The sequence below is a fragment of the Delphinus delphis genome, chromosome 8, assembly GCF_949987515.2.
Source record: "Delphinus delphis chromosome 8, mDelDel1.2, whole genome shotgun sequence".
Taxonomy (NCBI): domain Eukaryota; kingdom Metazoa; phylum Chordata; class Mammalia; order Artiodactyla; family Delphinidae; genus Delphinus; species Delphinus delphis.
In genome coordinates this window covers 16,908,414-16,936,232 of record NC_082690.1, presented here as the reverse complement: position 1 = coordinate 16,936,232, position 27,819 = coordinate 16,908,414, and the positions used below count along the sequence as shown (strand labels likewise).

The 27,819-nt window shown below is 51.1% G+C and overlaps 1 protein-coding gene across 1 annotated transcript in view; it reads right to left on the bottom strand.

Moving 5' to 3' along the window:
* Positions 1-3,105: 3,105 nt before the first annotated feature.
* The window catches only part of DSCAML1 (DS cell adhesion molecule like 1), a 323,356-nt gene continuing 298,642 nt past the window's right edge, over positions 3,106-27,819 (bottom strand). Inside the window, exons 18-31 of the mRNA XM_060017885.1 lie at positions 24,606-24,745; positions 18,537-18,690; positions 15,166-15,283; positions 14,622-14,785; positions 14,241-14,339; positions 13,304-13,492; positions 12,634-12,921; positions 10,802-10,957; positions 8,941-8,971; positions 8,674-8,792; positions 8,231-8,383; positions 7,420-7,614; positions 5,889-6,200; positions 3,106-4,111 (exon numbers count right to left, since the gene is read on the bottom strand). Coding sequence (XP_059873868.1) covers positions 3,645-4,111; positions 5,889-6,200; positions 7,420-7,614; positions 8,231-8,383; positions 8,674-8,792; positions 8,941-8,971; positions 10,802-10,957; positions 12,634-12,921; positions 13,304-13,492; positions 14,241-14,339; positions 14,622-14,785; positions 15,166-15,283; positions 18,537-18,690; positions 24,606-24,745 — 2,585 coding nt within the window. The 3' untranslated portion in view covers positions 3,106-3,644. The remainder of the gene's footprint in view (positions 4,112-5,888; positions 6,201-7,419; positions 7,615-8,230; positions 8,384-8,673; positions 8,793-8,940; positions 8,972-10,801; positions 10,958-12,633; positions 12,922-13,303; positions 13,493-14,240; positions 14,340-14,621; positions 14,786-15,165; positions 15,284-18,536; positions 18,691-24,605; positions 24,746-27,819) is intronic.

Below are 27,819 nucleotides of genomic sequence, written 5' to 3'. Positions count from 1 at the left end.
AATGCAATAATGCCATTTGCAGCAACATGGATGGACCTAGAGATTATCACACCAAGTGAAGTAAGTCAGGAAGAGAAAGACAAATACCATATGATATCACTTATATGTGGAATCTAAAAAATGATACAAGTGAACTTATTTACAAAACAGAAATAGACCCACAGACTTCAAAAACACACTAATGGTTACCAAAGGGGAAAGATGGGGGGAGGGATTAATCAGGAGTTTGGGATTAACATACACACATTACTATATATAAAATAGATAACCAACAAGGACGTACTGTACAGCACAGGGAACTCTACTCGATATTCTGTAATAATTTATGTGGTAAAAGAGTCTGAAAAAGAATGGATATATGTATATGTATAACTGAATCACTTTGCTGTACAGCAGAAACTAACACAACATTGTAAATCAATTATTCTCTAATATAAAATAAAAGTTAAAAAAATTTAAGAAATAGTTAAAACGGTAAATGTTATTTTGTGTATCTTTTACCACACATACAAAAAATACAAATGCCTGGGTTGCATGCCTGCAAATTGTGATTCAGTTGGGATTGGCGAGATCTGGGCTTCTTTGTTTTTTAACAAGCTTCTCAGGTGAATCTGATGTGCAACTAAGATCCACTGGTCTAGCTCTGGTTTTTGGCAGAAGGGAGAGAGCAAGGGCATGGTCTCTCGGAAGCCTTTCTAGAGGAGGGTTTCTTGAACTCTAGGGTGCGTACGAATCCTCTAGGGATTTTGCTAAACTGCAGATTTTGATCCAGTGGTCCTGGGGTGAGGAACTCACATTTCTAACAAGCTCCTAGGTGATGCTGCTGCTGCTGGTCTGTGGACCATACTTTGAGTATCAAGACGCTAGAGACACGTGGTGGTCTTGTCTGGTGGAGATCTGGAAAGGAGCAGGAAAATGCTTAAGATGACGGCTCCAGATACAGAGTTCAGTGATGATGAGCTGGGGGTGAGTGAGCAGGAGGTGAGCTAATCAGTGAACTAGCTTCTGGGTACTGTTCAAACAGGCAGGTTTGTGGTTTAGCTAAAGAACGCATCGAGGTTAGAAATCATCAGCCCACAAAATTGTGTGGATTTTGCATGAGTCTGTCTGAATTTCCAGAACTCGTGTTTCTTAGTAAGGGGCCCAGCTCAACTGAGCACAAGTGAAACTGGCTTGTACTTCACTGCTCTGTTGTCTCTTCAAGTCCTTTTCCTCCTACACGGTCTACCTCTGGTCCAAGGCCTTCTCCAACAGAGCCCCAGAGCTGAACACCTCCCCTGCTATTACTGTCCCTGCCAGAGTCAGCCCATCAGAGCCGCCCACTCCATCCAGCTCAGCATGTTGTAGAGGCTCCCCTCCCTGAATGGCTAACAGTTCCACACTGGCTGCTTTCCCGCCAGTGAGTCCAGCTGGGTCACTTGGTGCTGGCGGAGTGCATCATCCTCGGGGCAGAACTGAAACTCAGCCTCTGAATAGTGAAACATGGGGCAGGCTGACCCAGTGGCTAAGGAATCAGACGCTCTTGGTTTGAACCTCATCTCCATCTCTTCCTGCTCCTCTAACCTTGGATAACTTACTCAACTCTCTAGGGTTCCACCTTTCTCACCTGCCCGATGGAGATGGTGATGCCGACTTCCCAAACCTGCCGTGAGTTTACATCAGCCAATCTTCAATGAGAACTCGGGGCTTGATCATTGTGCCTGCAGTTTGAGAAGTGACCTGCAGGTGGCGCATGCAGCCCTGGGGAGGTCGCCCGGCCTCCAGTGATGGAAGGAGTCTGGAGGGCTTTTTCCCACTAATAGCGTTAGCAGGTTCTCCGGGTGCATCCGGGCTGAGAGGGAGTCTCCCCAAGGGCCTAGGAGTCACCCAGGAGCACATAACCTCTGCCTCCTCCCCTCTTTCATGCCAACAGCTCTCCCATGGGCGGGAGCTCCTGTGTCCGCACTCGCTGGGGCTCAGGAAATGTTTGTGGAATGAGCTGCTTATTGGAAAGTGCTTCTATCCAAGGTCATGCATGCCAGGGAGGGCTTCCCTGTGGCCCAGACTGACGGGTACAACTCACATCCTGCACACACCTTCCCTTCCTCCTTCCCTCCCTCCCCAGCCCTGGGGACCCCTTCCCTTTTCCTTCTCTCTGTTTTGGGGAAAGGGTGGTGGGAACAGCAGGCTCACCTTCCTTCCAGATTCCGGGTCCACAACTCAGTCTTGACTTTGGGTGCTGAGCTCAGGAGCCCCCTTTGTACTTCTGAGGGACACTTCCTTTTCACCCAGGGGTCCTGGCCACCGTGGAGGGGCACCGTGAACTCCACGCCCCTGGTCTTTTGCATTCTCCTGGGTCTTTCCCTCTCCTCTGCCTATCCAAACCCTCACGTCCTTGGAGGCCCAGCTCACGTGCCCTTTGACCCTCTTCTCAGAAACGCCTCCTTTGCGTACCTGCACGTGGGTGCGATTCCTTCCACCTGGAATCTAATTGCAGCTCCTCTGACACCAGGTGCCCGCTGCCTCATTCTCTCTGGCTGCAACCCATTCCCCTCCTCCATGAGCCCTTTCCACATTTCTGACCTCTGATGACCTCATTCCTTCTCCCTTTGGCCTTTTCTTGTCCTAACAGTCAGCCCAGAACTTCAGGCTCTGGCTGGACCCTCAGGGTAATATCATCTCTCCCTCCCTTCCCAGTTTACAGGCATCTCTTTCACAACTTCCCACTAGCGGTTAGCGTAGCTTTGTTCCCCTGGCTACACTGCTTTCTCCCAAAGGAGAGAAGCCAGTAGACACAGCCTTCCACCCCCATACCGGCTCCCCAGCGCTCTCGCCAAGGTTGCCTCATTTTACTGATAAGCAAACTGTGGCTCAGAGAGGTTTAGGAGCTCGCTCAAAGACACACAGCTGGTCCCCTGTAGGGCCCAGCACAGAAGTGCTCAAGGAGGCAGCTTGGCTAATGGAAAGCTTTTTTAAAAGTTTAACGTGCTGAGCTAAAACTGGGCTTCTCGAAGTCTCTCCCTGAGAGACAGACGGCCTGGTACAGGGGCCTCTCCTCCCTGCCTCCCCACTGGCCCTTGCCAAATGGGAAAAAAGCCACCATGTAGAAACATAACCTTTATTGCACACGGCGCTGGGTCTTTTTTCATAGAAAAAGGTATCAACACATAAGCATCTGCAAATTGAAGCAACTCCTGGTTTTCTTGGAACAGTAAAATCGCATGCAGTGTCTCTGAGTTGGGATTTTGGTCTTTGTCAAAACCACCTAGATTGGAGGGAGGGTGAGTAGGAGGGAAAAATTGCTGAGCCTTTGTGCCTCTGTCTCAAAATAAGGTGAGAGAAATATATAGATATATAGCTTGTCGATGTGTTCCTCTCTCTCTATATATGTATATATCTCTCCACACATATTTTGTGGGGTGGGGAATTTGACTTGCACTGTCAAATTCTTTGTGCCCTGGCTTCATGGAGAAGAAGAAAATAGTTTCATTTGTACAAAAGAGTTCTATGTACAAGCGTTCATGACTTGGGGGTTGTCTTTCCCTTGTTGGTCGGTTTTCATCTGTCAATTTAATATAAATAATGCAGGAAATCAGCCCAGCTGGTGTGTGACGGCTGGAGGTGCAGACAGGTCCAGGCGGAGGGCCACTCTTCTGGTTGTGTCCCTACACCAGGGTGTAGGATTTGGAGTAGGCCCCGGCTCCCTGCTTCTGAGACCTCCCTACCCCTGATGTGCTCATCTCGAGAAGTGAGTCCCTGGAGCCCCCCATTTTGGTGTGTGGGCCCCCGGCCCGCGGAGGCTCAGTGCTGGGGGCCGGAGGGGCGGCACTGGGGGCAGCCGGGGGCTCAGCAGGGGTGGGACCGGGTGCCGGGGGCGCCGTGCCAGCTGGGGGAGCTGGCATGGCCAGAGTCCTCTGAGGTAAGGTGGCTGTGGCGGCGGCCCCCGGGTGCGGGAGGCCCAAGGGCTTGCTGGCAGGGTCCAGGGTCAGGTGGCGAGCCTGGGGCTGGTAGGTTCGAGCCAGGTTCCTGATGGAGGCCTCGCGGGGCGGGACCACGGGGCAGGGCTCCCGCCCGTCTGCCTTTCGGAAGAAAGCCTCCGACTTGGCGTAGAGGGGCAGGTTACAGTAGTCACCTGGAATGGAGGAAGCAGGGCGTGTTAGCGCCAGAGGCCTCTTGGAACCAGCGGCCAGCTTGTTTCCCCACCCCTACACCTCAGTCTTCTCCCTGACCTGGCATAGGAGTCCCTCCACCAGACAGGCAGTAAAGAGTCGAGGAAAGATGAGTTACTTGGCCTCTCTGAGCCTCAGTTTTCTTATCTATGAAATGGGGATAATCATATTTCCCTACAGGAATACTGTGAGGAGGGAATGTGATAAAGTAAGGAAAGCGCTTACTTAGTACAGTGGCTGGCGCACGGCGATGCTCAGTAAATTGATACCCATTGTTAATTGATCACTATAGCCGATCAGCTTCAGCTGGTGAAGAGCTCATTTCTAAACAGGGATGTCCTAAGAGCTCTGGCTGTTAGAAAGCATTTTTTTTTTTTTTTTTTTGGCCATGTCGCGTGGCTTGCGGGATCTTAGTTCCCCGACCAGGGATCGAACCCAGGTCCACGGCAGTGAAAGCGCCAAGTCTCAACCACTGGACCGCCAGGGAATTCCCTAGAAAGCTTTTCTTTACTCTGAGGAGGAGAGGAATGTCACTCCCTGTCAATTCCCCACGTTCAGCCCGATTCTGTCCTCTGAGGACCCCCAGAACAAGGCTTTCCCCTCTTTCTCACCGCGGCCTTTCAGACATCTGAAGTCAGCTACGTTTCCCCGTCCCTCTCCTTCGTCTCCTCTTCTCCAGGCAGAATGTTCCTAATTTCTTAAAGTGCCTCCTCGGGACAAGCTTCTAGGACCCTCACATGCTGATCCCTCTGCCCTGCGAGCACCCTCGCCTGTGCACGTGCCTCTCTCCCAACCACTGTGCCAGGCACTTTCCTTAGGTCATCTCGTTTAGTCCCCACAGCCCCCTGCATAGGTTAATACCTGCCTGCATTTTGCAAGTGAGGAAACTGAGGTTCAGAGAGATTAAGTAATTTGCCCAAATTCACACAGCTACACAGGGAGGGGAAGTCATTCAGGGCTGCTCGTCTCCTAAGTCTTTGTAATTTCTGTTACCCCAGGCTCTTCTCTAGATGACCCTGAGCCCCTAGGTCAGCACGGCCACTTAGCAAGGCCAGTGCTGAGCAGACCAGATTGCCTACTTTGACAGCCTGGGCCTTGTACCCCGTGGCCCTAATGTCTGCTGGGGGGCTTCCCTGCCCCCCTCCCCCTGGTTAACCTAGACCTGCCCTGCTGACCCCAAAGGACATATGCTCTGGCCAGGCCCCTGGAGTCAGATGGTTCCCAGTCAGGCTAGGTCATTGCCCACCACGAGGTTTGGCCACCACGGGCTGAACTGCCAGGATTGCTCCTTTGGGTTTAGATTAAGTTCAAACAGTATTGAGACCAATGGCCACTGGGCAGCTGACCCCATAAGCAGTCTCTTTCCATCCTGGCATAGCTTCAGATTAAGGGAATGATCACTACTTAATGAGAACCTACTATGTGCCAGGCACGTATATCATTTCTAATGATCCTTACAACAATGCAAAGTATATGCTATCAGTTGCATTTTACAAATGAGAAAATTAAGGCCAGAGAGGTTAAAGGACTTGCCCAAGGTCACAGCAGTATTAAGAGGTTAAGCCAGGATGTGCGCCCTGATCTGCTTGCTCCCAAGTCCTTGTTCTTTGCACTACCCCCCGCCTGCCAAGGAGCCGTGCTGGGCTGGCAGGACCCAGGTGCAGTTAGGGCTAGGTCTAGCCAGGGCTCGTGGGGTTTGGGGGCAGGGGACACAGCAAGGGAGGTGGTCTGAGCGCTCACTCTTGTTGGCCCGGTGAGGGATGGGCACAGCCACATTTTTGCCCCGGTCGGCATCCTGGGGCTTGGGTGGGGAGGCGGTGAAGCGGCAGATGCCAGGCTCTGAGGGTGTGCTCATGGATGTCATGCTGTCAGCGTTCTCGTTGGTGCCTGTGGTCATCTGGTCAGAGGAGCTGTCGGATATGAAGCATTCGGTGATCTCAAACTTGGCGTGCTGCAGTTGCTCCTCCAGCTTGGCATGCTCGTAGGCCCGGGCCAGCTCCTCGTAGGTGGAAGAGGCGCTCTCGGTGGACACCATGCTGTTCCGTCCTTTGTCTGGGGAGATGGAAGGCACAGAGTTGAGGGGAAATGAGTGGCACCCCCCATATTCATTGCAGCATTATTTACAATAGCCAAGACATGGAAGCACCTGTACGTCCATCGGTGGATGAGTAAATAAAGAATATGTGATATATATATATATGCACACACACACACATGCGCACGCGCACACACACGCACACAAAATGAGATATTACTCAGCCATAAGAAAGGAAATCTTGCCATTTGGGAAGATATGGATGGACCTTGAGGGCATCATGCTAAGTGAAACAAATCAGACAGAGAAAGACAAACACCGTATGATCTCACTTATACGTGGAATCCAGAAAACCCCCAACAACAACAAACAAAACCCCCAAGCTCACTGATACAGAGAATAGATTGGTGGTGGCCAAAGGTGGGGGGTGGGAGTTGGGCAAAATGGGTGAAGGTGGTCAAAAGGTACAAACTTCCGGTTATAAATAAGTCATGGGGGTATAATGTACAGCATGATAACTATAGTTAATAACACTGTATTGAATATTTGGAAGTTGCTAAGAGAGTAGTTCTTTAAAGTTCTCATTATAAGAAAAAATATTGTAACTATACATGGTGATGGATGTTAACTAGACTTACTGTGGTGATCATTTTGCAGTATATTACAAATATCAGATCATTATGATGTACACCTGAAACTAAAGGTTATACGTCAGTTATATCTCGATAAAAAATAAAGTGGGTTTATGGGGAAAGGGTGTAAATGAGATCAGACTGAGCAGTTCCCCTACCCATAAGCCCAGCAGCCATCTGAAAGCCTGACTATGGAGTGGAGCAGGCTCACAAGATCCTGCTCTCCGCCTGTGAAGGTAGTGGTGGTGGCAGAAGTGGGATATTTGATGTGCTGCCTAATGAAGGGCAGAACATCTTTCATTCTTGAAAATAAGCATCATCCTCTGAGCAACACTTAGCCTTTTCTCCAACAAACATCATGTGTACCATTTTCTCTGTTATCTTTTGGGAGAACAAAATGAAATCCTTGACCAAGCAGAGCTCTGCTAGGTCAAGTGCTTTTGTCATAGCCACACAGTGAGTCAGTGACCAGCTGGAAATGAAACTGACCTGTGCCTTGGACTCCAACAGCTGGTAGGTAGGAGTTGGGAAAACCAAAGGTGGAGATGGATAATGGGGGAGCTGGAGGGCAGTGAGCAGAATGAAGGCAGGTCCTTGGGCTTACCTGTGTCCTGGGAGAGGCTGGCACTGTAGCTGTCACTCTCGGTGACAGTGACACCATGCTGGGAGCCCACAGTGCGCCAGTCGGAGGTGAGGGTGCGGGCGGGTGTGGAGGCCTGGCACTTGGTCAGAGTCCACTGGCTTGAGTACCGGTTCCGGGTGCTGTGGGCTGACTTTACATTCTTCCTGGACACTGGATCTGCACAGAGGAAGCAAGAGCTAGTACCCTCCAGCTGCAGGCATTCAGGCTTGGGCAGCTGGCATTTACCAGAAAGGGCAGCAGGAGCAAGGGAGGAGGCAGAAGCAGCCACAGAAGCTCCCCTGGGAAAGCTGAGTGAGCTGCCTTTCCTGACCATGGAGCTATCTGTGGAGAAGGAGAGCGGCAGTGTCGGGCACTGGGCGGCGTCCTAGTCCTCCCCCGCCACTCTGTCTTTTCCTTCAGCCTGGGAAGAATGTCACCTCATCTCCTACTGCCTCATGACTGTCCATTCATTCCCTACAGTCCTGGATGTATTCTATGCTTATGTCCAGAGTCACAGTGGAAGATGCAGAAGGCCCTTGGAGAGAAAGAACAACTAACCCTCTCAAAACTTCTAGGTAAGGAAACTGAGGCCCAGAGAGATAAGGTTAGTGACATGCCCAAGGCCATAGCTAGTGAGTCTATAATCAAGGTCTCTAGACTCTAATTCCAGTGCTCTTTCCCTTCTTCCATGCTGCTCCTCCCTCCTTTTTAAAAAAAATGTCACCTCTGTCTTATGCTGTGCCCACGAAACCCCGTGTGGGAGGAGGGCTGTCTCCCCAGGGATAATGCATACTGGTGCCTGGCCGGATGTCAGACATGTCGATGAGGGGTCCTGTGCTCTGGATGAGGGCTGGGTGGTGCAAGGAGACACCGGTGCAGAAACTCTGAGGGTTGACAGCTTGGCTGAACTCAGCATCGGTCACAGGGATGGTGGCCTTGTCATCTCCTGGGGGAAGAAGTGCAATCAGCAGCAGTCCTTCCCTTTGGGCACCATCTTTGCTCCCCAAATTTCTCTTTGTCTTTATCCAACAATGAAACCAAGAAAGGTCAGGTCAAGTCTTCCCATCAACGGAGGAGGAAACCTAGTCCTTGAGAGAAGCTGCAGTGAGTTCCTAGGTTGCTGAGTTGTTGACGGGGCTGCTTCTGGAACCCTGGGCACTGTGTGAGGACTGGTGGTTGCCCTTCGTGGGATGTGGCCTGGGGAAGCACACTCAGCAGGACAGAGAGCTCACTCACCCAGCTGCTTGATGCCCTCCTTGTCCTCGATGAGTAGCTGGACCCTGGGGATGTCAATGTGTAGCCGTGGGCCCTGGGGTGGCCCCTTCACGGGGGTGTCAAAGCTTCGGTTGTTCTTGCTGTGGAGAGAAGGGTTGGAGGAGGGTGACTCAGCAGTCATAACGGGTTGGGGGAGGGGTTTTGCAGGAGAGTGGGGTCTTAGAAACCTGTACCCTGAAGGGAGGAAGGGGGAGGGGAGGAGAGAGGAAGCAGCTATATGACACCCACCTTATTAACATTTCTGCCAAACTCTTTGCATCTGCAAAACAGTAGAGAGAGGGGACTGAGTGAGAATGGAGTCTGAGAAGGACGAGAATTGGAAGAGGCATGGGGAACAAGGTGGGAGAACTTCCTAAAATGCGGCCAGGGCTTGTCTCCTGGGAAGAAATATAAGGAGTTCTGAGACAGTCCAAAACATAAGGTCTCACTGCTCCCAGTTCAGGATTTGGCTCAGTTCTGCTTTCCTTTCCTCAGATTTTTATCTAATAGGGAGATCCTCCCCAAAGCAAAGGGTATGTAAAGTGCTCCATCAGCTTCCTGAATCAACTCTAATCAAACAAAACATCATAGCAGTCTGGAAATGGGCATCAGTGGTAGGTCTATCCTCAGTTATCTGTTGGGGAGAGGAGAGAGTGGGGAATGAAGTAGAGGGGGTCAATGGGTATCTCCAGATGACATCAACCAAGAAGTTTCATTTCCTTCTCTAGGACATCTGTCCCAAAAAAGTCCATGGATGGATTTGAGGGTCACTGCTTTGTCTCAGAGGAGCCTTGAATAGCTTCAGGACTGTCAGATTAGGAATTGATAAGAGAGGAGAAGCAAAGGACCCAGGTAATCCACTAGACCTCTGATAACTGAGAATGATCTGTTAGATCACATCTAGCTTCATGAACGAATTCAACCATCTATCTACCCACTCATCCATCCATTCATTATTGATCTCTCCACCTGTCAATCCATCCCACCCATACATCATGCATTCATTCAACTACCCATCCATCCAGCCAGCCAGCCAGCCATCCACTGATCCAACCATTCCTCCATTCAACCATCAACCCATCCAACCATCTAATCATCTGTACAACCATCTGTTCAACCATTCATCTAATTATCCATTCATCTATTCAACCATTCATCCAATCATCCATTCATACAACCATCTATCCATCTTATCATCCATCTGTCCATCCAAGTATCCACCCATCCATCCATCCATCCATCCATCCTTCCATTGATCCAACCAACTATCGATTTAACTATCAATCCATCAACCATCCAATCTTCCATCCATCCATCCAACCATCCATCCATTTAACAACCATTAACCACCCACTGAACCATCCTTTCTTCTACCCAACTCCTAAACAAACACCCTAGGCAGCCTTAGTCATTCCCTCTTCTGTGGTATTATTGTGCCTTGGCTGTGAATTCTGTAAGGGCATGGGCTGTTCCTTCTTCATTCATCTTTACACCTCCAATGTCTGGCAGTATCTACAATACAGCAGATACTCAATAAATATTTTCCAGATGTGTGAACAGACATTTATTAAGCAACTAGTGGGTCCTGGGGAAATCAAGGTAAATCAGACCCATTCATGCCAGACTATGGTAGCAGGTGTTGGGACAGGGGATGATATTAAAAATATTTAGCACCTGACAAGGCATGGAAACAGCTCAGTCAAACCAGAGCAAAGTCCTAGAGGCCACTTGGAGGTCTACTCTTTAGTGGCTGGGTCCTAGGAAAGTCTCGGGGATCCTATATGAGAGAATGGAACACCCAGGGTAGAAGGGAGCAACATCTATTTACCAATCAACATGGAAATGTTTAAATATTTTAACAAGCAATATGGTTTTACCACTGTGTACCTCTAAAAGTCAGCCCTGGTGAGGGCAGGCACAAAGTCCTGGGGGCATAGAGGAGGAAGCAGTGAACAACTAAGGGGTTTCAGAAGGCTGGAGTGGCAGCTCTCCCTTCAAGGGGACACGGGCACTCTCCCTTGTCCAGATGGTGCTGTGAGCCAGTGGAAAGTGGCCAGCGTGGCTGAGGGTCAGCAGTCCCTCCCAGGAAGCCCATAGGAAACTCGCCCACCTCGGAGTCGCTTCAGCCGCTTCTCTTTCCTCTTCTTGCGAACGATGAAGAGCAGTGCCACCCCCAGGGTGGCCAGGATGACCGGGCAGCCAATGGTGAACAGCTTCTTCACATCGTCCCCCTCGCCTTGTGCAGACTTGATGGGTGGGATGGTGCCTGAACAGGGGTGAAGAAGGGAGTCAGTTGTCCCTTATGAGTTGAGTGTTATGCAGAGTCTCATGGGCAAGGTAGCCCTTGGACCTCCTTTGCTGCCTTTGGTCTCACTCTGATCTCTACTTCCTGGTGCAGAGCCCCAACTCTCCCCTCTGCTCCCCTAATTCTGGTCCCATCAGGACAGCCATGAACAGTTGTGTAGTTTTTATACTGCATATGATATTAATGACTTCCTTTTAGAATTTTCCTAAAGTCTCTCAGAGATAGTCTACTCTGCTTGTTGGAGTTCAGTGTTCATTTCTAGAACGCTGAACTTAGATTCCCACATCCAGCTGGTAAGGTGGAGGGGGATGGTGAGGACCGTAGGAGAGAAAAGTCAGGGAAGTGGGATCCTGTGCTCTCTTCCCCAGATGGAGGCAAAAGCCACTAAACACCCTGCATTCTCTCCCTGCTCCCCATCCCGTGGGCGAAATCTGCTAACCTTGGGGGCTGCAAGGAGGCAATGTTGAGTTCTCCTGCTGACATAGCCTTCTGCCAAGCCCCGAGGCTTGCTTGTTTCAAACCCTCACTTAAAAGTCATCTCCTTCATGAAGCCTTCCTTGTTTGAGCCCATCCCCTTCCGATACCACTTTTATTCTGTTTCCTTAACACATAGGTAGACTCAATTTAGCTTGTGACAGCTGGTCCCTATGAATTCAGCCCTCTATGTGCTTAACTGCATGTGTGTGCATGAGTGTGAGGTGCCCCTATGTGGCAGATACCAGTTAGTACTCACCAAACATCCGTGTGCTCATCTACATTCCCCAGACTTCCTGGCAGTTAGGTTAGAGCCATGTTACTAGTTCTGGACAACAGAGTGCGACTAGAAATGATGAGTATCACCTCCTGGCCAGGGCAGTTAGGAACTGCTGTTTCTTTTTCCTCCCTCTCTCGTTGGTGACCACGGAAGCTACATGTTCAAGATGGCATAGCTAAAGATGGTGGCCAGCCAACCCTCACAAGGTGTTATGAGAGCGAGAAACAAATCTTTATTGGATCAAGCCATGAAGCTTTTAGTGTGTACTTGTTACTGCAGCACAGGCTACCCTGTCTTGGCTAATGTACCATCTGAGCAGAGGGTTCTTATAGGGCAGGACCGCAACTGCATCTTTACCTCCCTCTCATCTCTTTTTTTTTTTTTGCGGTACGCGGGCCTCTCACTGTTGTGGCCTCTCCCGTTGCGGAGCACAGGCTCCGGACGCGCAGGCCCAGCGGCCATGGCTCACGGGCCCAGCCGCTCCGCGGCATGTGGGATCTTCCCGGACCGGGGCACGAACCCGTGTCCCCTGCATCGGCAGGCGGACCCTCAACCACTGAACCACCAGGGAAGCCCCCTCTCATCTCTTTGAAGCAATGGAGAGCAAGGGTTGCACCTTCAAGGGCCCTCTGTCTTTAGCGTTACTGACCTGCTTGTCTGCCTATCCATGTGTGTTGGTCACAGGTATATCTACCCACTTACCTGTCTACCCGTCTGCTGTTCCTTGGCCTGTCCTTTGCTTGCTTATTCACCTGTCTGCCTTTGTCCCTGACTATAGTCCTGCCTCTTTTCTATATGCGTGCCCATCTCTTTACATGTCTGCCTCTCTGCCAGCTTCCCTGGCAGCACCTTGCTCCAGCCCTGCCCACCCTTTCCGACTCACTGCCATCGTAGTCCAGGGTGGCGAACTGGGCGGTCTCGTTGCCGCAGCCAGCGCTGTTGCAAGCCCTCATGCGCAGCTCGTACCACGTGGCCTCTCGCAGCTCGGTCAGAAACACCTCCCCGGACCTGTTGGCGCGCAGGCCCTGCCAGGCCCAGGTGCCCTTGGGCCGGTACTCCAGCACGATGGCTGTGATGGGGCAGCCCCCGTTGCTCCAGCCCTGCAGGTTAAGCCGAGCGTGTGTGGAGTTGATGTGGGTGAAGAGGTGCTGCTCTTTGCTGAAGGAGGGCTCTGGGGGGCCAGAGGGAGAGAGAGGTTAGAGAGACTGGGAAAGAGTTCCCTGGGCAGCTGGGACCACAGTGGCTACGGGGGATCGGTGGGAGGCGCAGATGGGAGTAGGGATGCTCCAGGGGACAGAGGGGGAGGAAGAAGAGGAGGGAGAGAAGGACAAGGAGAGAAGGGCCTGGCCAAGGAGGAAGACACATGCAGGAAAGAGGAAGAGGTGAGCCACCCATCTGCCATCCCACCGCAGGGAAGCGGGGCCGGTTTCTGCTACCGTGACTCATCCGATGCTGCGGTGATGGGAACTAGGTGGAGTCTCCCCTTGAGTCTCCATGCTCCCCTGTGCCCTCCTTCCCTACCCCAGCAGCCTTCCACCCGCCCTGGGCCTTACCCCGCCCATGGGTCTTGGCCTCGATGATCTCACTGATGCGCCCGGAGCCCACGCTGTTCTTGGCCGCCAGCTTCACCTTGTACCAGGTGCCGCACTTGAGGCTGTCCAGCCTGAAGGACCGCTCGCTCGAGCTGACGAACACATCCTTCCACTCCTCGCTGTTGTCCACCGAGTACTGCAGCACGAAGCCTGCCCGGGAGGTTTGCCTGGCTCAGGTTGGGCAGGGCGGGGCCTGGGGTACCCCAACAGGCATCATGGGGCTGGGCGCCGCAGGGGGCAGGGGGTGCTTTGGCCACTGGGAGGGGGTGGATGCAAATTCGATGCAAAACGGAAAGGCCCTTGGGTGAGTCGTAGGGCTCTCTCCTGTCAGCGCTTGTGTTAGGGTTGAGAAGCCAAGGTGGGGAGGGGAGCAGAAACCGGAGCTGTGAGGCTTACAAGGGGTCCTGTTTAGACCCTGCTTCTCCATATTTGGTCCCCTGGCCCCGAAGCATCAGCACCACTTGGGAGCTTGTTAGACGTGCAAATTCTCAGCCTCCGCTCCAGACCCCCTGAACCAGAATCTGTGCTCTGACAAGATCCCCTGGTGATTCACATGCATGTTTAAGGTGGAGAGGCACTACCTAGAACATTCGTCTACTGTTACAGATGTGGAAACTAAGGCCCGGAGAAGAAGACAGGCTTCCCAAGAAAACAGACTGCCTCAGGCTCGCACAGCTCACCAGTGGCAAGGAGGGTGGGTGTTGGAAAGCCCAGACGTCTAGGCTGGTATATTTTCCGGGGCACTTGGGTAACTTCCCTGTGGTCTGAATCGCCCCCCCCCCCATTATTTCCCAAGCATTATGAGGACAAGCAGGGGGAGTGAGCGAAGCCCTTCCTCTGCCCCTGGGCCCAGAATTCCTTCCCCTGCCTCCCCCCTCCTCATCCAGACCCCTCTCACCTCGGATGGAGCTGCCCCCATTGTCACCTGGAATCCAGGTCAGGGTGATGGACGAAGCGGAGGTTTTGGAGACAGTTAGGCGGGGTTGGTCCGGGGGAACTGTGAGGGGAGAGCCACCAGCCCGCACCAGAGGGTTAATCTCTGACATTGGGTGGGTTGAGGGCGAGGGGCTGGCTGTCCCACCCTCTCGGTGCCACCCTCACACTTGCTCATTCTCCTCTCTAGCCCTCCTGCCCCCGCTTCCACGGGGACCCTCTGATCCACCAAGGGTCGGTCTCCCCAGTGGCGGGTCTTCTTCCGTTCGACAACCCTCTCTCTCACGCGATGGAATTCCTCCATCCCTGTTGGCACCGGAGCCCCACCCGCCTCGCAGCGTCTCACCTTGCACCAGAAGGTTGACGATGATGGTGTCGAAGCCCCCAGTGTTGGTGGCTGTGCAGGTGTAGTAGCCCGAGTCCTCAGCCTTCACTGCACGCAGTAGCAACGTGCCATTGGCGTGGATGAGCCAGTGCCCATCCATGGACACGGGGATGGCCGAGTCTTCGCTGCGGGGGTGGGGGATGGGTTATAGCAGGCATCCCCTCCTCTGGGGGCCTCCCCCAGGTCTGCAGGCAGTTGGAGCTGGGAGCAGTAGGGGGCTGGCTCGGGGACCCTGGATTCTTGGGCTGTTACTCAGTGCTTCCCGGGCATATCCAGGAATCTTGGCCTCTTCCATCACCCAGGGAAGGGAGATCCTTGGCAGCCGACAGAGGGGAGCCAGGGAGGTCAGGCCTGCGTGTGAGAGTGGTAGCCGTGTACCTGGCTGGGCCCCTGCAGGGCTGGAGGTGACTGAGTCGCTGGAAGGGAGGGACATTGGTTCTCTTCATGGCTTTTCTGCTGTGCCCATCCCTGGGGGTCACCTATCCCTGCGGGGTCCCGCACACACCTGTCCTTGGTCCACTTCACGGCAGGGGCTGGGTCTCCCACCGAATTGCAAGGCAGCCGGACATCTCTCATCCAGGGTGTTGTCACAGTGCCCCCAAAGGATATGATCTTTGCTGGGGCTACAGGAAGGAAAGGATGAGAGACACCCCACTTTTACCACCAGCACCGCACTGGCTCCCCTTTCTCAGGGCTCCTGAATTTACAATTCAAGTCCTCTTTCCCCTACCTGACCGCTACCTTGGGCTTGGGGTGTGGGGAGAGTCCAGGAAATTTCAAATGCGAGTCATTGATACGACAAGCGTTTATCAAATACCTGTTTGGGCCAGGTATCACAGGAGGCTTTGAGGGGCCACAAAATGAATCAGATCTATTCCCTGTCCTCAAGTTGCTCACCATCCAAGAGGGAGGCAGATACTTAAAAAAATCATTAGGGTGAAGAATACTATGGTAGGGGTAGAGACAAGTAACCCTAGGAGCAGAAAGAAGGAGGAATGAACTCCGGCAATGCAGTGGTGGTGGAGGCGAAGGCCAGGGGCGGCTTCTGGAATTGGCGGCTTTGACTTGAAACTTGAAGGCTAAGAAGGAATTCACCACACAGAGAAGGAAAGGCATGTCGGAAGGGGGAACGGCACTGAGTAGAGGCACGGGGGCCTGAAACACATGATGGGTGGGAGGATCCTTTGGGGCGACCAAAGCCCAGGGTGAGTGAAGAGGGGGCAGCAGAGCCGGGGCCAGAGCGGTGAGCAGGAGGCAGGAGGAGAGCGAGCAGGGCTCTGCTGCCACCTCAAGGAGGCTGGGCTTCCCCTTGAGGTCACGAGGAGGCTTACAAGTAAGTAGTGGTATGTTCAAAGCAGAGTTTTAGATAAATCCCTGGCTGCTTGCAGAGGATGGTTTGGTGGAGGTGATCTTTTTTTTTTTTTTTTTTTTTTGCGGTACGCGGGCCTCTCACTGTTGTGGCCTCTCCCGTTGCGGAGCACAGGCTCCGGACGCGCAGGCTCAGCGGCCATGGCTCACGGGCCCAGCCGCTTCGCGGCATGTGGGATCCTCCCGGACCAGGGCACAAACCCGTGTCTCCTGCATTGGCAGGCGGACTTTCAACCACTGCGCCACCAGGGAAGCCCATGGTGGAGGTGATCTCGCAGGATGAAGACCAGGGACAAGACGGTGGCTGGAGTGCAGGCGAGAGGTGATACTGGGTGGTGGAGAACAGACTAGGGGCTCAAGGGAAGACATGCCAGGACGTGGAGTCTCCCTAGTTTGGGAGGTGAGAGTGACTTCCAGGATCCCAGCTGGGACAACCAGATGGGTGCTGGTGCCCTCATGGAGTTGAGGCCCACAGGAGGAGGAGCAGGGTAGGTGGGAGAGCCGGGAAGATTCTGCTCATGCTAAACCTAGGGGACGCCCACGGGCGTAGCTGGGAAGCAGGTGGATATAAATGTTTTGGAGCATGAGAGAGATGACTGGACCGCACTGATGTGCACTCAGCAGCAGACTGACTGAGGTCACCAGGAGGGGGACTGCAGATTGACAGAGGAGTGGCCGAGCCCTGGGGTCCCCAACATGCAGGCGCAGAGGAGGAAGGCATGTCCCCGGGGAGACAGGAGCGCCCTGAGGACCCTGACGCACAGGCGGCATCACGGAAAGCAAAGGGAGGCAGAGATGCCAAGGGCCCAGCGAGAAGGTAGTCGTGTCGGGCACCCTGGAGATCTCCAGGCCCAGGGTTGAAAGTGTTAAATTAACCAAGCAACCACGTGCTTCGGGGGGACACAGTCAGCCCCACTGAGCCACGGGACCCTTCTTGGGGAGAGGGAAGATGTAAGGTGGCTGAGGAAGCAATGCTTAGAGGTTTGGGTGCAGGGAATGGAGGTTCCTCTCCCCTGAGGGCAGCTGCCTGGGGAGGACCGCCGGGGGCCAGAAAGACGTGGACTGGACAGAGGGGCCCAGCGAAGACAGCCTCCATCGCGGGCAGAGAGAAGTGTTGGGGGCCTCAGGGATGGTGCCAGGGGCTCTAGAGATCCCGTTCTAGACCCAGTTCTGCCCTGTGGCTGGGACTGGCTCCTGTCCCTCCACCTCCCAGGGCTGCTGTGAGGACAGAAGTGCGTGATGTCCACATTCGAAGAAGTACGAAGCCCTCTGGGAACATGTTCCATTTGATTTCCACAGGGGAAGGGGCCGGCCTTCAGCCAAGACACCCAGGCTCTCAGACCACGCTCTGGGCCAGCGCCAGCTGTCCTGGGAGGAGCGGAGGCCCTGGGCCCCTTCCCTCCTGGAGGAGACAAGTGCAGAAGAAGGGCTGGGTAGCCCCTCTGGGAGGCGGGGCCAGGGGAGGTTAGACACCTGAGGCCGTGTGGAAAGAGCCCTGACTTGGAGCCAGAAACGCTAGCCCACCACTCTCAGCTGTCTTTGCAGACCGTGCCACCCCGGCCTCAGAGTGTCCACTGGAAAATGGGATGACAGCCCCCGCTGGCAGGGCAGCTGCGGGCCCTCCGTTCAGTGCCCGCTGACCCTGAGGCCAGGGAGGGCAGGCGCCTCTCGGGTCTCAGCCAAAGGAAGCTGGTCACCCCTGGAGGGCGGCTGGGCTGAGGCAGGCACCAACTACCCGAGCCCTGGTCCTGGGGCCCCAGGGCTACAGTGACAGGTGGCTGTGGGATGAGGGAGGGCCCGGGGAAGCCCAGGGTCAGAGTAGAGGCTGGAAGTCTCGGGCCTGTGTGGCTAAGTCCCATGCCCCAGGGTTAGCGCAGGGCAGGCGGCCCGGCAGCTCCGCGAGGTGGCCTCTGTCTCGATCTTGGGCTGAGGACTCAGAACTGTCATTCCCTGTAAAGTGGGGGTACACGTGCCCCCATGCCACACTTATGCCCAGGCCAGGGGTTCAGCGGGGCACCCCCAAGAGTAGACATGGTCTTATTCACCCTGCGTGCCCCATCTAGCCCACAGTCTCCTTCGGAATGCCCCCTGTAAATGTCTGTTGGCTGAAGGAACCACCGATCAGTGGGGTCACCCCTGCCTGAGGTGTCCCAGCTTTGGAAGGAGGGGGCCGTCTTGGCAGCTCTCTGCACCGTGGAAGCGGTGTACCCCGCCTCAGTCCCCTCTGGAGGAGCTGAGCTGGGCTGGAGTTGGGAGCTGGGGACCAGGGTGCATTACGCCCAGCGCCCCTGGCTAGCGGTGCTGCCTCGAGCCTGTTGTGAGGCTTTCTGGGAGTCAGGGGGCAGCAGAGGCCCGGTCTTGGTGCATGCAGGAGGGAGGCGGGCGGCCGGCCAGCCCCTTACAGCCAGGTCACCGACAGGGTGGAGGGAAGACATCCCCTCCCGGGGGAGAACCGGAATTCTAGGCGGGGGCGGCTTCTGCCCTCTGCCGCAGTCCCAGGCTGCTCACCCTTGCCAGCAGGCTCGATGGTCACCTTCTCGCTGCCGTTGCCCCGGCCGGCAGAGGTGACAGCAGCCACCCACAGCAGGTATTGCTGTCCTCGGTTTAGGTGGGCGATCCGGTAGAAGAGCTGCTCCGGACTCGTCTCATACTCGCTGGGAGCCTGCGGGGCAGAGGGCAGAGGCGAACGCATGCTGAGACCCAAGTCCCCTGGGCCTCCACCTCCGCCTCCAGCCTTGCTGGGGGCCCTGGGCTCAGAGGAGGTGACGGCCGGGTTGGGGGCCGGGGAGGCAGGATCCTGCCTAGTCCGCCCTTTCTGGTTTTGGAGCCACAGTGAACAGAGTTTGCCCTGGACTTGGCACGGGGCTCGGCCCTGGGAGCTGACGGGCCTGCTCTGGTGTGTTGCTGGGTCAGCCTCAGTTTACCTCTTGGACTGATCTAGGCGCTGGCCACTGTGGCTCCAGGCCAGGAAATGTGAGTGTTCTGAGTGAGAGATGGAGGAGAAGGGAGAAGCGGGGAGGGAGGGTCTCAGGAAAACCCTGAGTAATGGGAGTCTCTGGGCAGAAGCTAAATTACTACATTTGCCTTATTAGGGCTGTAGACAGGCTCCCCCAGCCTGTCCCCACTCAGAGTCACCTCCCAGCCCTGCTGTCTAATGACTGCTCCTTCATTCCTCCCCCCTCCCCCCCACCTCTGGGGGAGGAAGGGGTGGGAGAGGGAACTAAGAAACCTTCAGGGGGCAGTACTTTATTAATGATGATTAGTGGTATAGATCACCATATATATATTTGTAGGTTATATAAATCTATAAAATTTTTTTAACCAAATGACAGTTTTGACAAGTTGCCAACAAAACAATATCGGATCCCAGTGGTTTTACCAGTTGCTTTGATGAAAAGATTACGTTGTCTTGGAAACCAGAGGCTCAGATATTGAAATGAATTTGAGAAGGAGCTTTTGATAAGCGCTAGTTTGCAGACCTCCTGTCAGCCCCTTCCCTGGTGCAGGCGGGATGGGGCTGACTTTCATTTTATTTTATTTTTTGGTCAGCTGTGGGGAAGGGAAAGCAGGACAGCACCAGGGCCTCTTTGACATCAGGGAGGAAGTCTAGGGAAGGGGAGCAGCCCCGGAACAGATGGGGGGCCCCCAAGGCCAGAGGGAGCTAATAATTAGTTATCTCTGCAGTCACGGGATCCTGCACACACATGCCTACATGCACACGCTCACACGCACACGGACATGTAGACACATTCACGCACGTGCTGAGGGACAGACCTCCAGACAGATATGGGGTCACAGAAGGACATTCTCTGTCCGCCATGGGAGGGCTGAGGGGCCCAGTGACTTATAATAGGAGAAAACATCCTTTTTGGCCCCAGACTGTCTGCAGGGAGATGCTCGGGAGAAGGTACAGGCATCCCCACAACACACACAGAGCTCCCTGGCAAACTCCTCCTCCTGCCTCCCCTGTGGAGATCTGGCCTTGAATCCAGGAGGTCCCTGAAAGCCACCCTGAGCCCTAGTAGTTGGGAAGTCCTCTCAGGCTGCAGCACTGGGGGACCATGTGGGTATCTGCAGGTCATATCTGAGCACGAGGCAGGGCAGGGCAGTGGCTTTGATACCTGCTTGCCTCACTTGCTATATGATCCACAGTGTCTCCCATGGTTTCTGGGGCCTCAGTTTTCTCTCCTGCACACTGAGAAAGCAATACAGCTCGGCCTACCCTGTGTGGTTACAGTGAGGCACATATGAGGCAAGGGGTGTGCAAGTCTTTCGTAAAAGGGGAAATGGTCTTCTCCTGGCACATTTTTCTGTGAGGGTGGAGGTGTGTGTGTGTATGCATGTGTAGAGAAAAGTTGAGTGTACTTGCTTGTGTGTGTCAGTGTGTACCTGAATGTACATTTGTGTCTACACAGGGCAGGAATGCTTTGGCTTCCCCCTGAAGGCCTTAGCATATTACCCAGATCCTGGGTGCCTTCTTTTAACCTGGATTCCCCAAGAATGTCCTGAAATCACTTTCAGAAATAAACAACTCTACTCCCAAATAAAGTCCCAGTGAATCAAAGGTCAAAAAAAGGTAAAACTATGAAAGAAGAAACTATAGGTTAATATTTATCTGTCCTAATAACAAAAATAAAGGCAAAAATCAAAAATGATTTATAAATTTAAATTATACAAAAAGAAAACCTATGGTATAATAAAAACTAGAATCAAAGGCAAGCAAATACTTGAAACATATATGATCAAAAATGGTTATTATCCTTAATATGTAAAGAGCACTTACAAATCAATAAGAAGAAAACCACGATACACCCAAATAAAAAATGGACAAAGGACATGAATTGACAATTACCCAAAGATGAAAAAAACTGCCAGAAAACACATAGCACTAATCAACCTAACTAGTAATCCAAGAAATATAACTTAAAACAAGACCTCTTTTTTAAAAAATCCCAACTGTCAAAAAAAGAAAAATATATAACACCTTGGATTAGTATGGGCACAAGGAAGAAGTATATACTACTTATAATGCTGTATAAGAAGTATAAATTGGCGCAAAATTTCTGAAGAGTAATTTGCAAACGTGTATGCAAACCTTAAGAATATTCATACTCTTTGTGACCCAGGAATTCCTATAGAAATTTAACCTAAGAAAAAAATAAAACGTGTACATAAAAACTTTTATGAAGAACTCTCAATGAAACATTATAATGGTGAAAAATTAAAAACATTAAATATAGAATAATTGGGGGCTGGCTAAATAGATTATGTACATACAGATAATATTTTAAAAGAATACTTGATGTCATGGGAATTCCCTGGTGGTAAAGTGGTTAGGATCTGCGTTCTCACTGCCGAGGGCCTGGGTTCAATCCCTGGTCGGGGAACTAAAATCCCACAAGCCATGTGGTGCAGCCAAAAAAAAAAAAAAAGAATATTCGATGGTGTGGGAAAGTCCCCTCATATGTTACATGAAAAATGCAGATTATATCAATTGTGTAAAATTTTATTTTAATTTTGTAAAAAAACCAAAACAAAACCATGGTATACGTACAGATCAAAGGCTGGAAGATTATATACCAAAATGTTGCCAATGTTTATCTTTAGGGAATGAGAGTACAAGTAATTTTTACTTTCCTCTCTATATTTTATATATTTACAGAATTTTCCACAATAAAATTGTATTATTTTGATAATCAGAGAAAAACAACAAGTGCAGCTCTGGCCAGCCCTAGGGTGTAATTCCTGGGATCCTGCACCATATGTAGTTTCCCTCATCTATTCTGAGGATTCCGCACACACAAGTTCATACACTCCAGTATGTACACACACAGACTCACGTGCATTTGCCTCTCACCCCACACTCACTCCCACAGTCTTGCACCATCACACGTCCACGAGTGTGCCCTCACTCCTGGAGCTCTTTCATAAATGAATTTGTGATGCAGTTGTTTGGAATCTGGAATATATTTCTGCAAAGCAATCGTATTACACAATCACACGTGGTGGTTAGGTCCCCTGGTCCCTCGTTCAGCCCAGTCCCTGCCTTGCAACATGGCTGAACTGCAGTTCTCATCACACTAGCACACCTGCCCCACCCACCATGTGACAATGTCTGATGGGAAATCTCCCCAGGAGAGAGGAGGTTCCTCCATGCTCGGGGCATGAAGAGGAAGGAGGGAGGGTCCCCAGGTCTCCAGCAGCAGGAGGAGGGCATGGGGACCAGGCACTCTGCTCCGGAGTCTGGGACATGTGTCCCCAGCCAGTTGACTGGGCATCCTGGAGCCTGAGTTAATGAGGAGGCTGCGTTTCCAGATACCAATCCCTTTGAAAGACTTCATTATCAGAGGAAGTAATGACCATACAAACCCAAGCTGGAGAATGAGTTCCCACCCTCTCATCAACTTATGAAGGGAAACTTGCCCAACGTCTAAGGCTTTACAATTGCCAGGCTGCTAGTAATTCATTCATCAAACACGTATTCTGTGACGATGATGTTCCAGGCACCATGTTCCACAGCTGGGGACCCAAAGATGAATAGATAGATGCTGCCCTTGTCCTCTCAGGGCCCCTCAGACCAGTACGGGAGACAGGTGAGTGAGCAGCTAACTGTCAGCGAATGCGTTCAGCGTGTGCTAGAGGATGAGGAACACGCCATGGGCGGTAGGATCAGCGGGGGCAGAGGGCTGGGGGGTGAAAGGCAGAGCGGCTGTCCAGACGGTGACAAGCCGAGTGTAACAAGAGCCTAGGACGTGTGTGTGTGGGAGGGGCAGGAGGAGGGGGCAAAAGGGGCAGAAGACGTGGCTGAAGATGTTGATTGGAAAATTGGTGCAACCCCCCAACAATGGCAGGGTGTTCTCAACCTAACACCTGCAGACCCCATGATCCAGCAGTTCCTCTCATAGGCCCAACAGGAACGCATACACAAGAGCACCAAGAGACACGGACAAGAGTTTTCACAGCAGCACCATCTGTAATAGCTCCAAACGGAAAACTACCCAAATGCCTATCAACGGATAACACAATGGATAAATAAATTGTGATACACACACGTAATTGAAAACTATACAGAAGTGACAGTGAGCGATCTCTAACCACACAGAACAATATGGATGAAATTCACAAACTCAAAATAATGTTGGGTCAAAGAAGCTAGGCAAATGGGGTGTGTGTGTGTGTGTGTGTAATATAAAGTACAAAAAGAGGCAATGCTACTCTGAAGTCAGGATGGTGGTTACGCCTGCAGGGGGAGGGTGGTGACCTTCTGGGGTGTTGTCCTGTTCCCTGCTCTGGGAATCCCCCCTTCTGCATACTTGGATGTGTGAAAATTCATGGAGTTGTATAGTCATCATATATGTACTTTTCTGCATGTGACGTAGTGGCTGTGAGGATGGAGAGGAGGGGACGGAGTCATTGCAAAGACATTTCTGGGCTTCCCCTCTGGTAATAGAACTCTGGCCTAACTGGTGAGGCGCGGGGCCACCTAGGGCTCAGAGGTAATTCAGAAAGACCACAGGAAAGCAGAGAACAGAGGATGAGATGATGACACAGTTACCGAGCAATTTCAGGGTAGCTTTCCGGGCTGCCGGAAGCTCATCTGCAGGTGCTGGGGCTGCTGTCACATCACAAGTTGCTGATGGAGGGAGAAGCTGGCTTCCTGCTGCTCCCTGCTCTCCCCGGTCCTGAGCACATCCCTTGATAGTACTCACGCCTCCCCAGGGAGCACCCCTCTGCTTTTCCCACTAGACTGGAAGCGCCCCAAGGGCAGGTGTCTTTGCACCTGCTCTTGTAACTATAAGAGGTGTGCAGAGCAGTCACCCAGCAGAACTCTGGTTGAGTGGCTGGAGATAAGGAAAGAGGCAGAGGGAAGGATGCCTATTATGGGATACGGATGCATATCCCACGGCACCTGCCCTCATCCTCTCCTCCCCCTTAGCAGCCCTCAGTAGAGGGCAGGGGTTAGCCCCCCGCATTGTGCCCCAGCCTGGGGGCTGCCCACTTTGCTCCCAGGTTTAGGCAGATAGAGCTATCTCTCAGTCCTCTCCCCTAGGCTAGGCCCAGACCCTGGCCCAGAGAGAGATGCCCTTGCCTTCCCCCGTCTGTCCCCACCTTCTCCTCTCTCTTCAACTGGCGCCATGCGCCAGTTGGGCCACTCAGGGTAGAGCTCCAGCAGCCCTCCAAGCCAGGACTGATCATACTGAAAAGTTGATTCATTTCCAAAGGCCGTGGGCCAGCGAGTCCCCAGTCCAGAGCTCTGGGATCTGCTAGGAGCTTCCTTGGTCAGCCAGACCAGAAGAGCCGAGGCCCTGTCCTCCCACCTGCTTGAACGTGACCCCTGACTCAAAGGAGCTTCCAGGGCTTGTGATAATCTTGCAGCCCCTGGAACAGAGGACTGACCCAAGATGGACTGGGGTAAGGCTTTAGCCACTCTTGGGTGACCAGTGCCCATACTTATGCATGAATCCAAGAAGCAGCACAGATATAAGCAGCCCCAGGGTTTGGCTCAGAAGCCAGCTGATCTACAGGTACTTTCTCTTTCTCCTGTCCTGCTCATCATTTGGCCCTGGGCCCACTTACCGGCTGGCCAGACCCGGGGCTGAAGCAGAAGATGGTGTACTTGCGGATCACCCCGTTGGGCTTGGTTGGGGGGAGCCACGACACAACCACACTGCTAGCGGATGAAGGGACAGCTTTGATGCCAGCGGGGGGACCTGGAACTGAGCAGGGGAAGGTCGGGTCAGTTTAGAGAAAGGAGGAGCAAAGCCTTTGGGAAAGAATGACAGGGTGGGGAGAGTGAGGCAGATCAATCTGGGAGCGCTTCCTGAAGGAGGCATCTCTGAGCTGTGGTTTAAAGGAGGAGGGTCTAGCATGGCAAACAGGTGGTGATTATTAGGGGCTTGTAACAAAGTCTCTGAGATGGAAGCACTGGGAGTGGCCAGTTTCAGAACTGTTTGGCCAGAACCAAGGACTTAAGAAACACGAGAAAGAAACAGAACCCATAAGGAATTCATCTTGATCCCAATGACCCTACTAATGAAGCTTGTACTTAGGCCAAACAAATATACAGGTCAATTTGCTTTTTGCCCTGTGAGCTCCTTGAGGCTGGGGACTCTAGAGACTCACAGAGCAGGCCTCCTCCCGAGGGTCAAGGGTCAGTGGTCAGCCAGTGGGTGACTGTGTTTCCTGTCATGTGCTCAGGGCACTGCCCTTGGGGGTCTGGCTAGGCCCTTTCTCTTTTCGGGAGGGAAAGTCTACTTTAGAATTGGCTGAGAAATCCATCCTAAGTGGATCCAATCTGTATGGATTCTGACCTCCCCTTGCTCCCATGTCTGAGCCTGCCTGGCCTGGCTGGGACCCCAGGGCTCTGCCTGGGAGACTGGAAGCATCCTGTTTGCAGCCCACAGTCTCCTTCTTCATCTTTCCCTTGTATTGTTGTGACTTGCCTTCCCTCCTGGGAGCTTTTATGCTCCTTTGAAGATTGTGATGGTATCCTATTCAACTTATTTTACCTTTCTGAGCCTCAGTTTCCCCATCTATAGGGACATAACAACCACATTAAAGGTCTGTAGTGAGAATTAGTGCTAATTAAAATAATTAGGCACAGTGCCTAACACACAGAAGACACTCAATAGATTGTAACAACTAGTATTTTTGTATTCCCTCCCGTGACTCTCAGCTTTTAGCACCTACTTCAATTTTTTAAATCTAATAAGTGGTCAACAATTCTAGGTTAAATAAAATAATTAAAAACAGCAGCATCCTCCGTCCAGGGACCTGAACCCAGAAGCTCGCAATCATCCTTAACTCTGTCCTTCTTCACTGCTATAGCCTTGCCGTTTACCTCTGTTAGGGGTCTCTGCAGTTTCGGGATGCAAGGGGGTCTAAGGATGGCCACTGGGGCAATTTGCAGTGTTCAAATCTTCTCTGTCGTTGCATACTTTTTTTTTCTTATCAGTTATTGAGAGAAATATGTTGAAATCTCCCACTACGATTATAGATTTATCTATTTATCCCAACACTACAGGTAGTGCTGTTGGTTTTTGTTTTATATATTTCAAGGTTATTAAGTTCATAAAAATTTAGAACTGCTTTATTTGCCTAGTAAATTAAGTCTTTTACCATAACAAAGTGTCCTTCTAAGAATGAGTTTTTGCCTTAAAGCATACTATGTCTGATATTAATATTCTGGTTTTCTCTTAGTTTTGCATGGTATGTCTATCTTTTTCCATCTTTTCATGCTTAACTTTTCTACACCATTATGTTTTAGATGTCTCCTATAAACAGCACATATTTGGGTTTTGTTTCATTGCTAGCCAATCTGGCAATCTTTATCTTTTAATTGGAGAATTTAGTCAATTTATCTTTAATGCTATTACTGATATATTTGGGTTTAAATATCCCATCGTACTAAATACTTTCTATTTGTCCCATCCATTGTTTTCTCCTTTGTGCCTTCTTTTGGATTGAGTATTAAAAATACTCTATTTCCCCCTCTCTGTTAGTTTTACAGTCTTTAATTACTTTTAGATTACAATGTGAATCTTTGCCTTACCAAAGTCTAACATTATTAATTGGCACTTTTCTTCTCAGACAATGCAAGGACTTAGAACTTGCATTCTCTCAATTTACATGCCACTGTTGTATATTTTAATTCTGTATATATTTTAGATCCCCCTTCAAGACGATGACATGATCACCATTTTACACAATCAATATCGATTTTGATTTACCCATATGTTCACTGTTAATTGCTCTTCTTTCCTTCCTACATCACTGAGTTTCCACCTGGGATCATTTTCCTTCTAGTGAAAGAATACCCTTTAGTATTTCTTCCAGGGCAGGTAGGTTGATGATAAATTCTCTCCGTTTTTTTTGGTCTGAAAATGTCTTTATTTCATCTTAATCTTGAAAAATATTTTTGCTAGGTATAAAAATTACAGATTGATAACTATTTTTTCATACATACTTTAAATATAGCATTGTATTGTTTTCTGGCTTCCATTGTTTCTGATAAGTTAGCTGACAATCTAATTTTTGCTCCTTTGAAGGTAAGTGGCCTTTTTATCCTCCAGTTGCTTTAAAGATTTTTCTCTTTGTTTTTTAGCAGCTCTATTATGATAAGCCTAGGTGTGGATTTCTTTAAGTTATTGCCTGTGAGGGTTGTAGAGCTTCGTGCATTTGGGCTTGATGTCTTTCATAGCCTTGAAAAGTTTTCAGACATTTTATCTTCTGCTCCATTCTCTTTCTCCTCTTCTTTGGGATATCTTCTCACATCTTCTATGTCCCTGATATTCAGAATGTGGTCCATGGATCAGCAGCAGTGTCACCTGGGAGCATGTTAGAAATGCAAAATCTCAGGTTCCACCCTAGATCTACTAAATCAGAATCTGAACTTTAACATGATCCCCAAGTGATCTGTATGCACAGTAAAGTTTGAAAATCACTGCTCTATATCTCTTATTTGCTCTTTTATTTTCCATTCTCTTATTTGCTCTTTTATTTTCCATTCATTTGTCTTTATAATATCAGAAGGTATTATCTTCTGACCTATCTTCCAGTTCACTATTTATCTCTTTAGCTCTGACTAATTTGTTGTTAAACCCATCCAGTGAGTTCTTAATTTCAGTTATTAATAGTTTTTTTTTTAAATTTTTTATGAGGAGTTAGGGGCTCTGGTTTAATTCTGTTCTGCTCTGTTGTCCCTCCAACACCTGTTTTATTAGGTATAGTTTGTTCTCTTGTATCCCTTTTTTGTTTTTTAGATGTCGAGGGTAGGAGTTTATTAATTTAT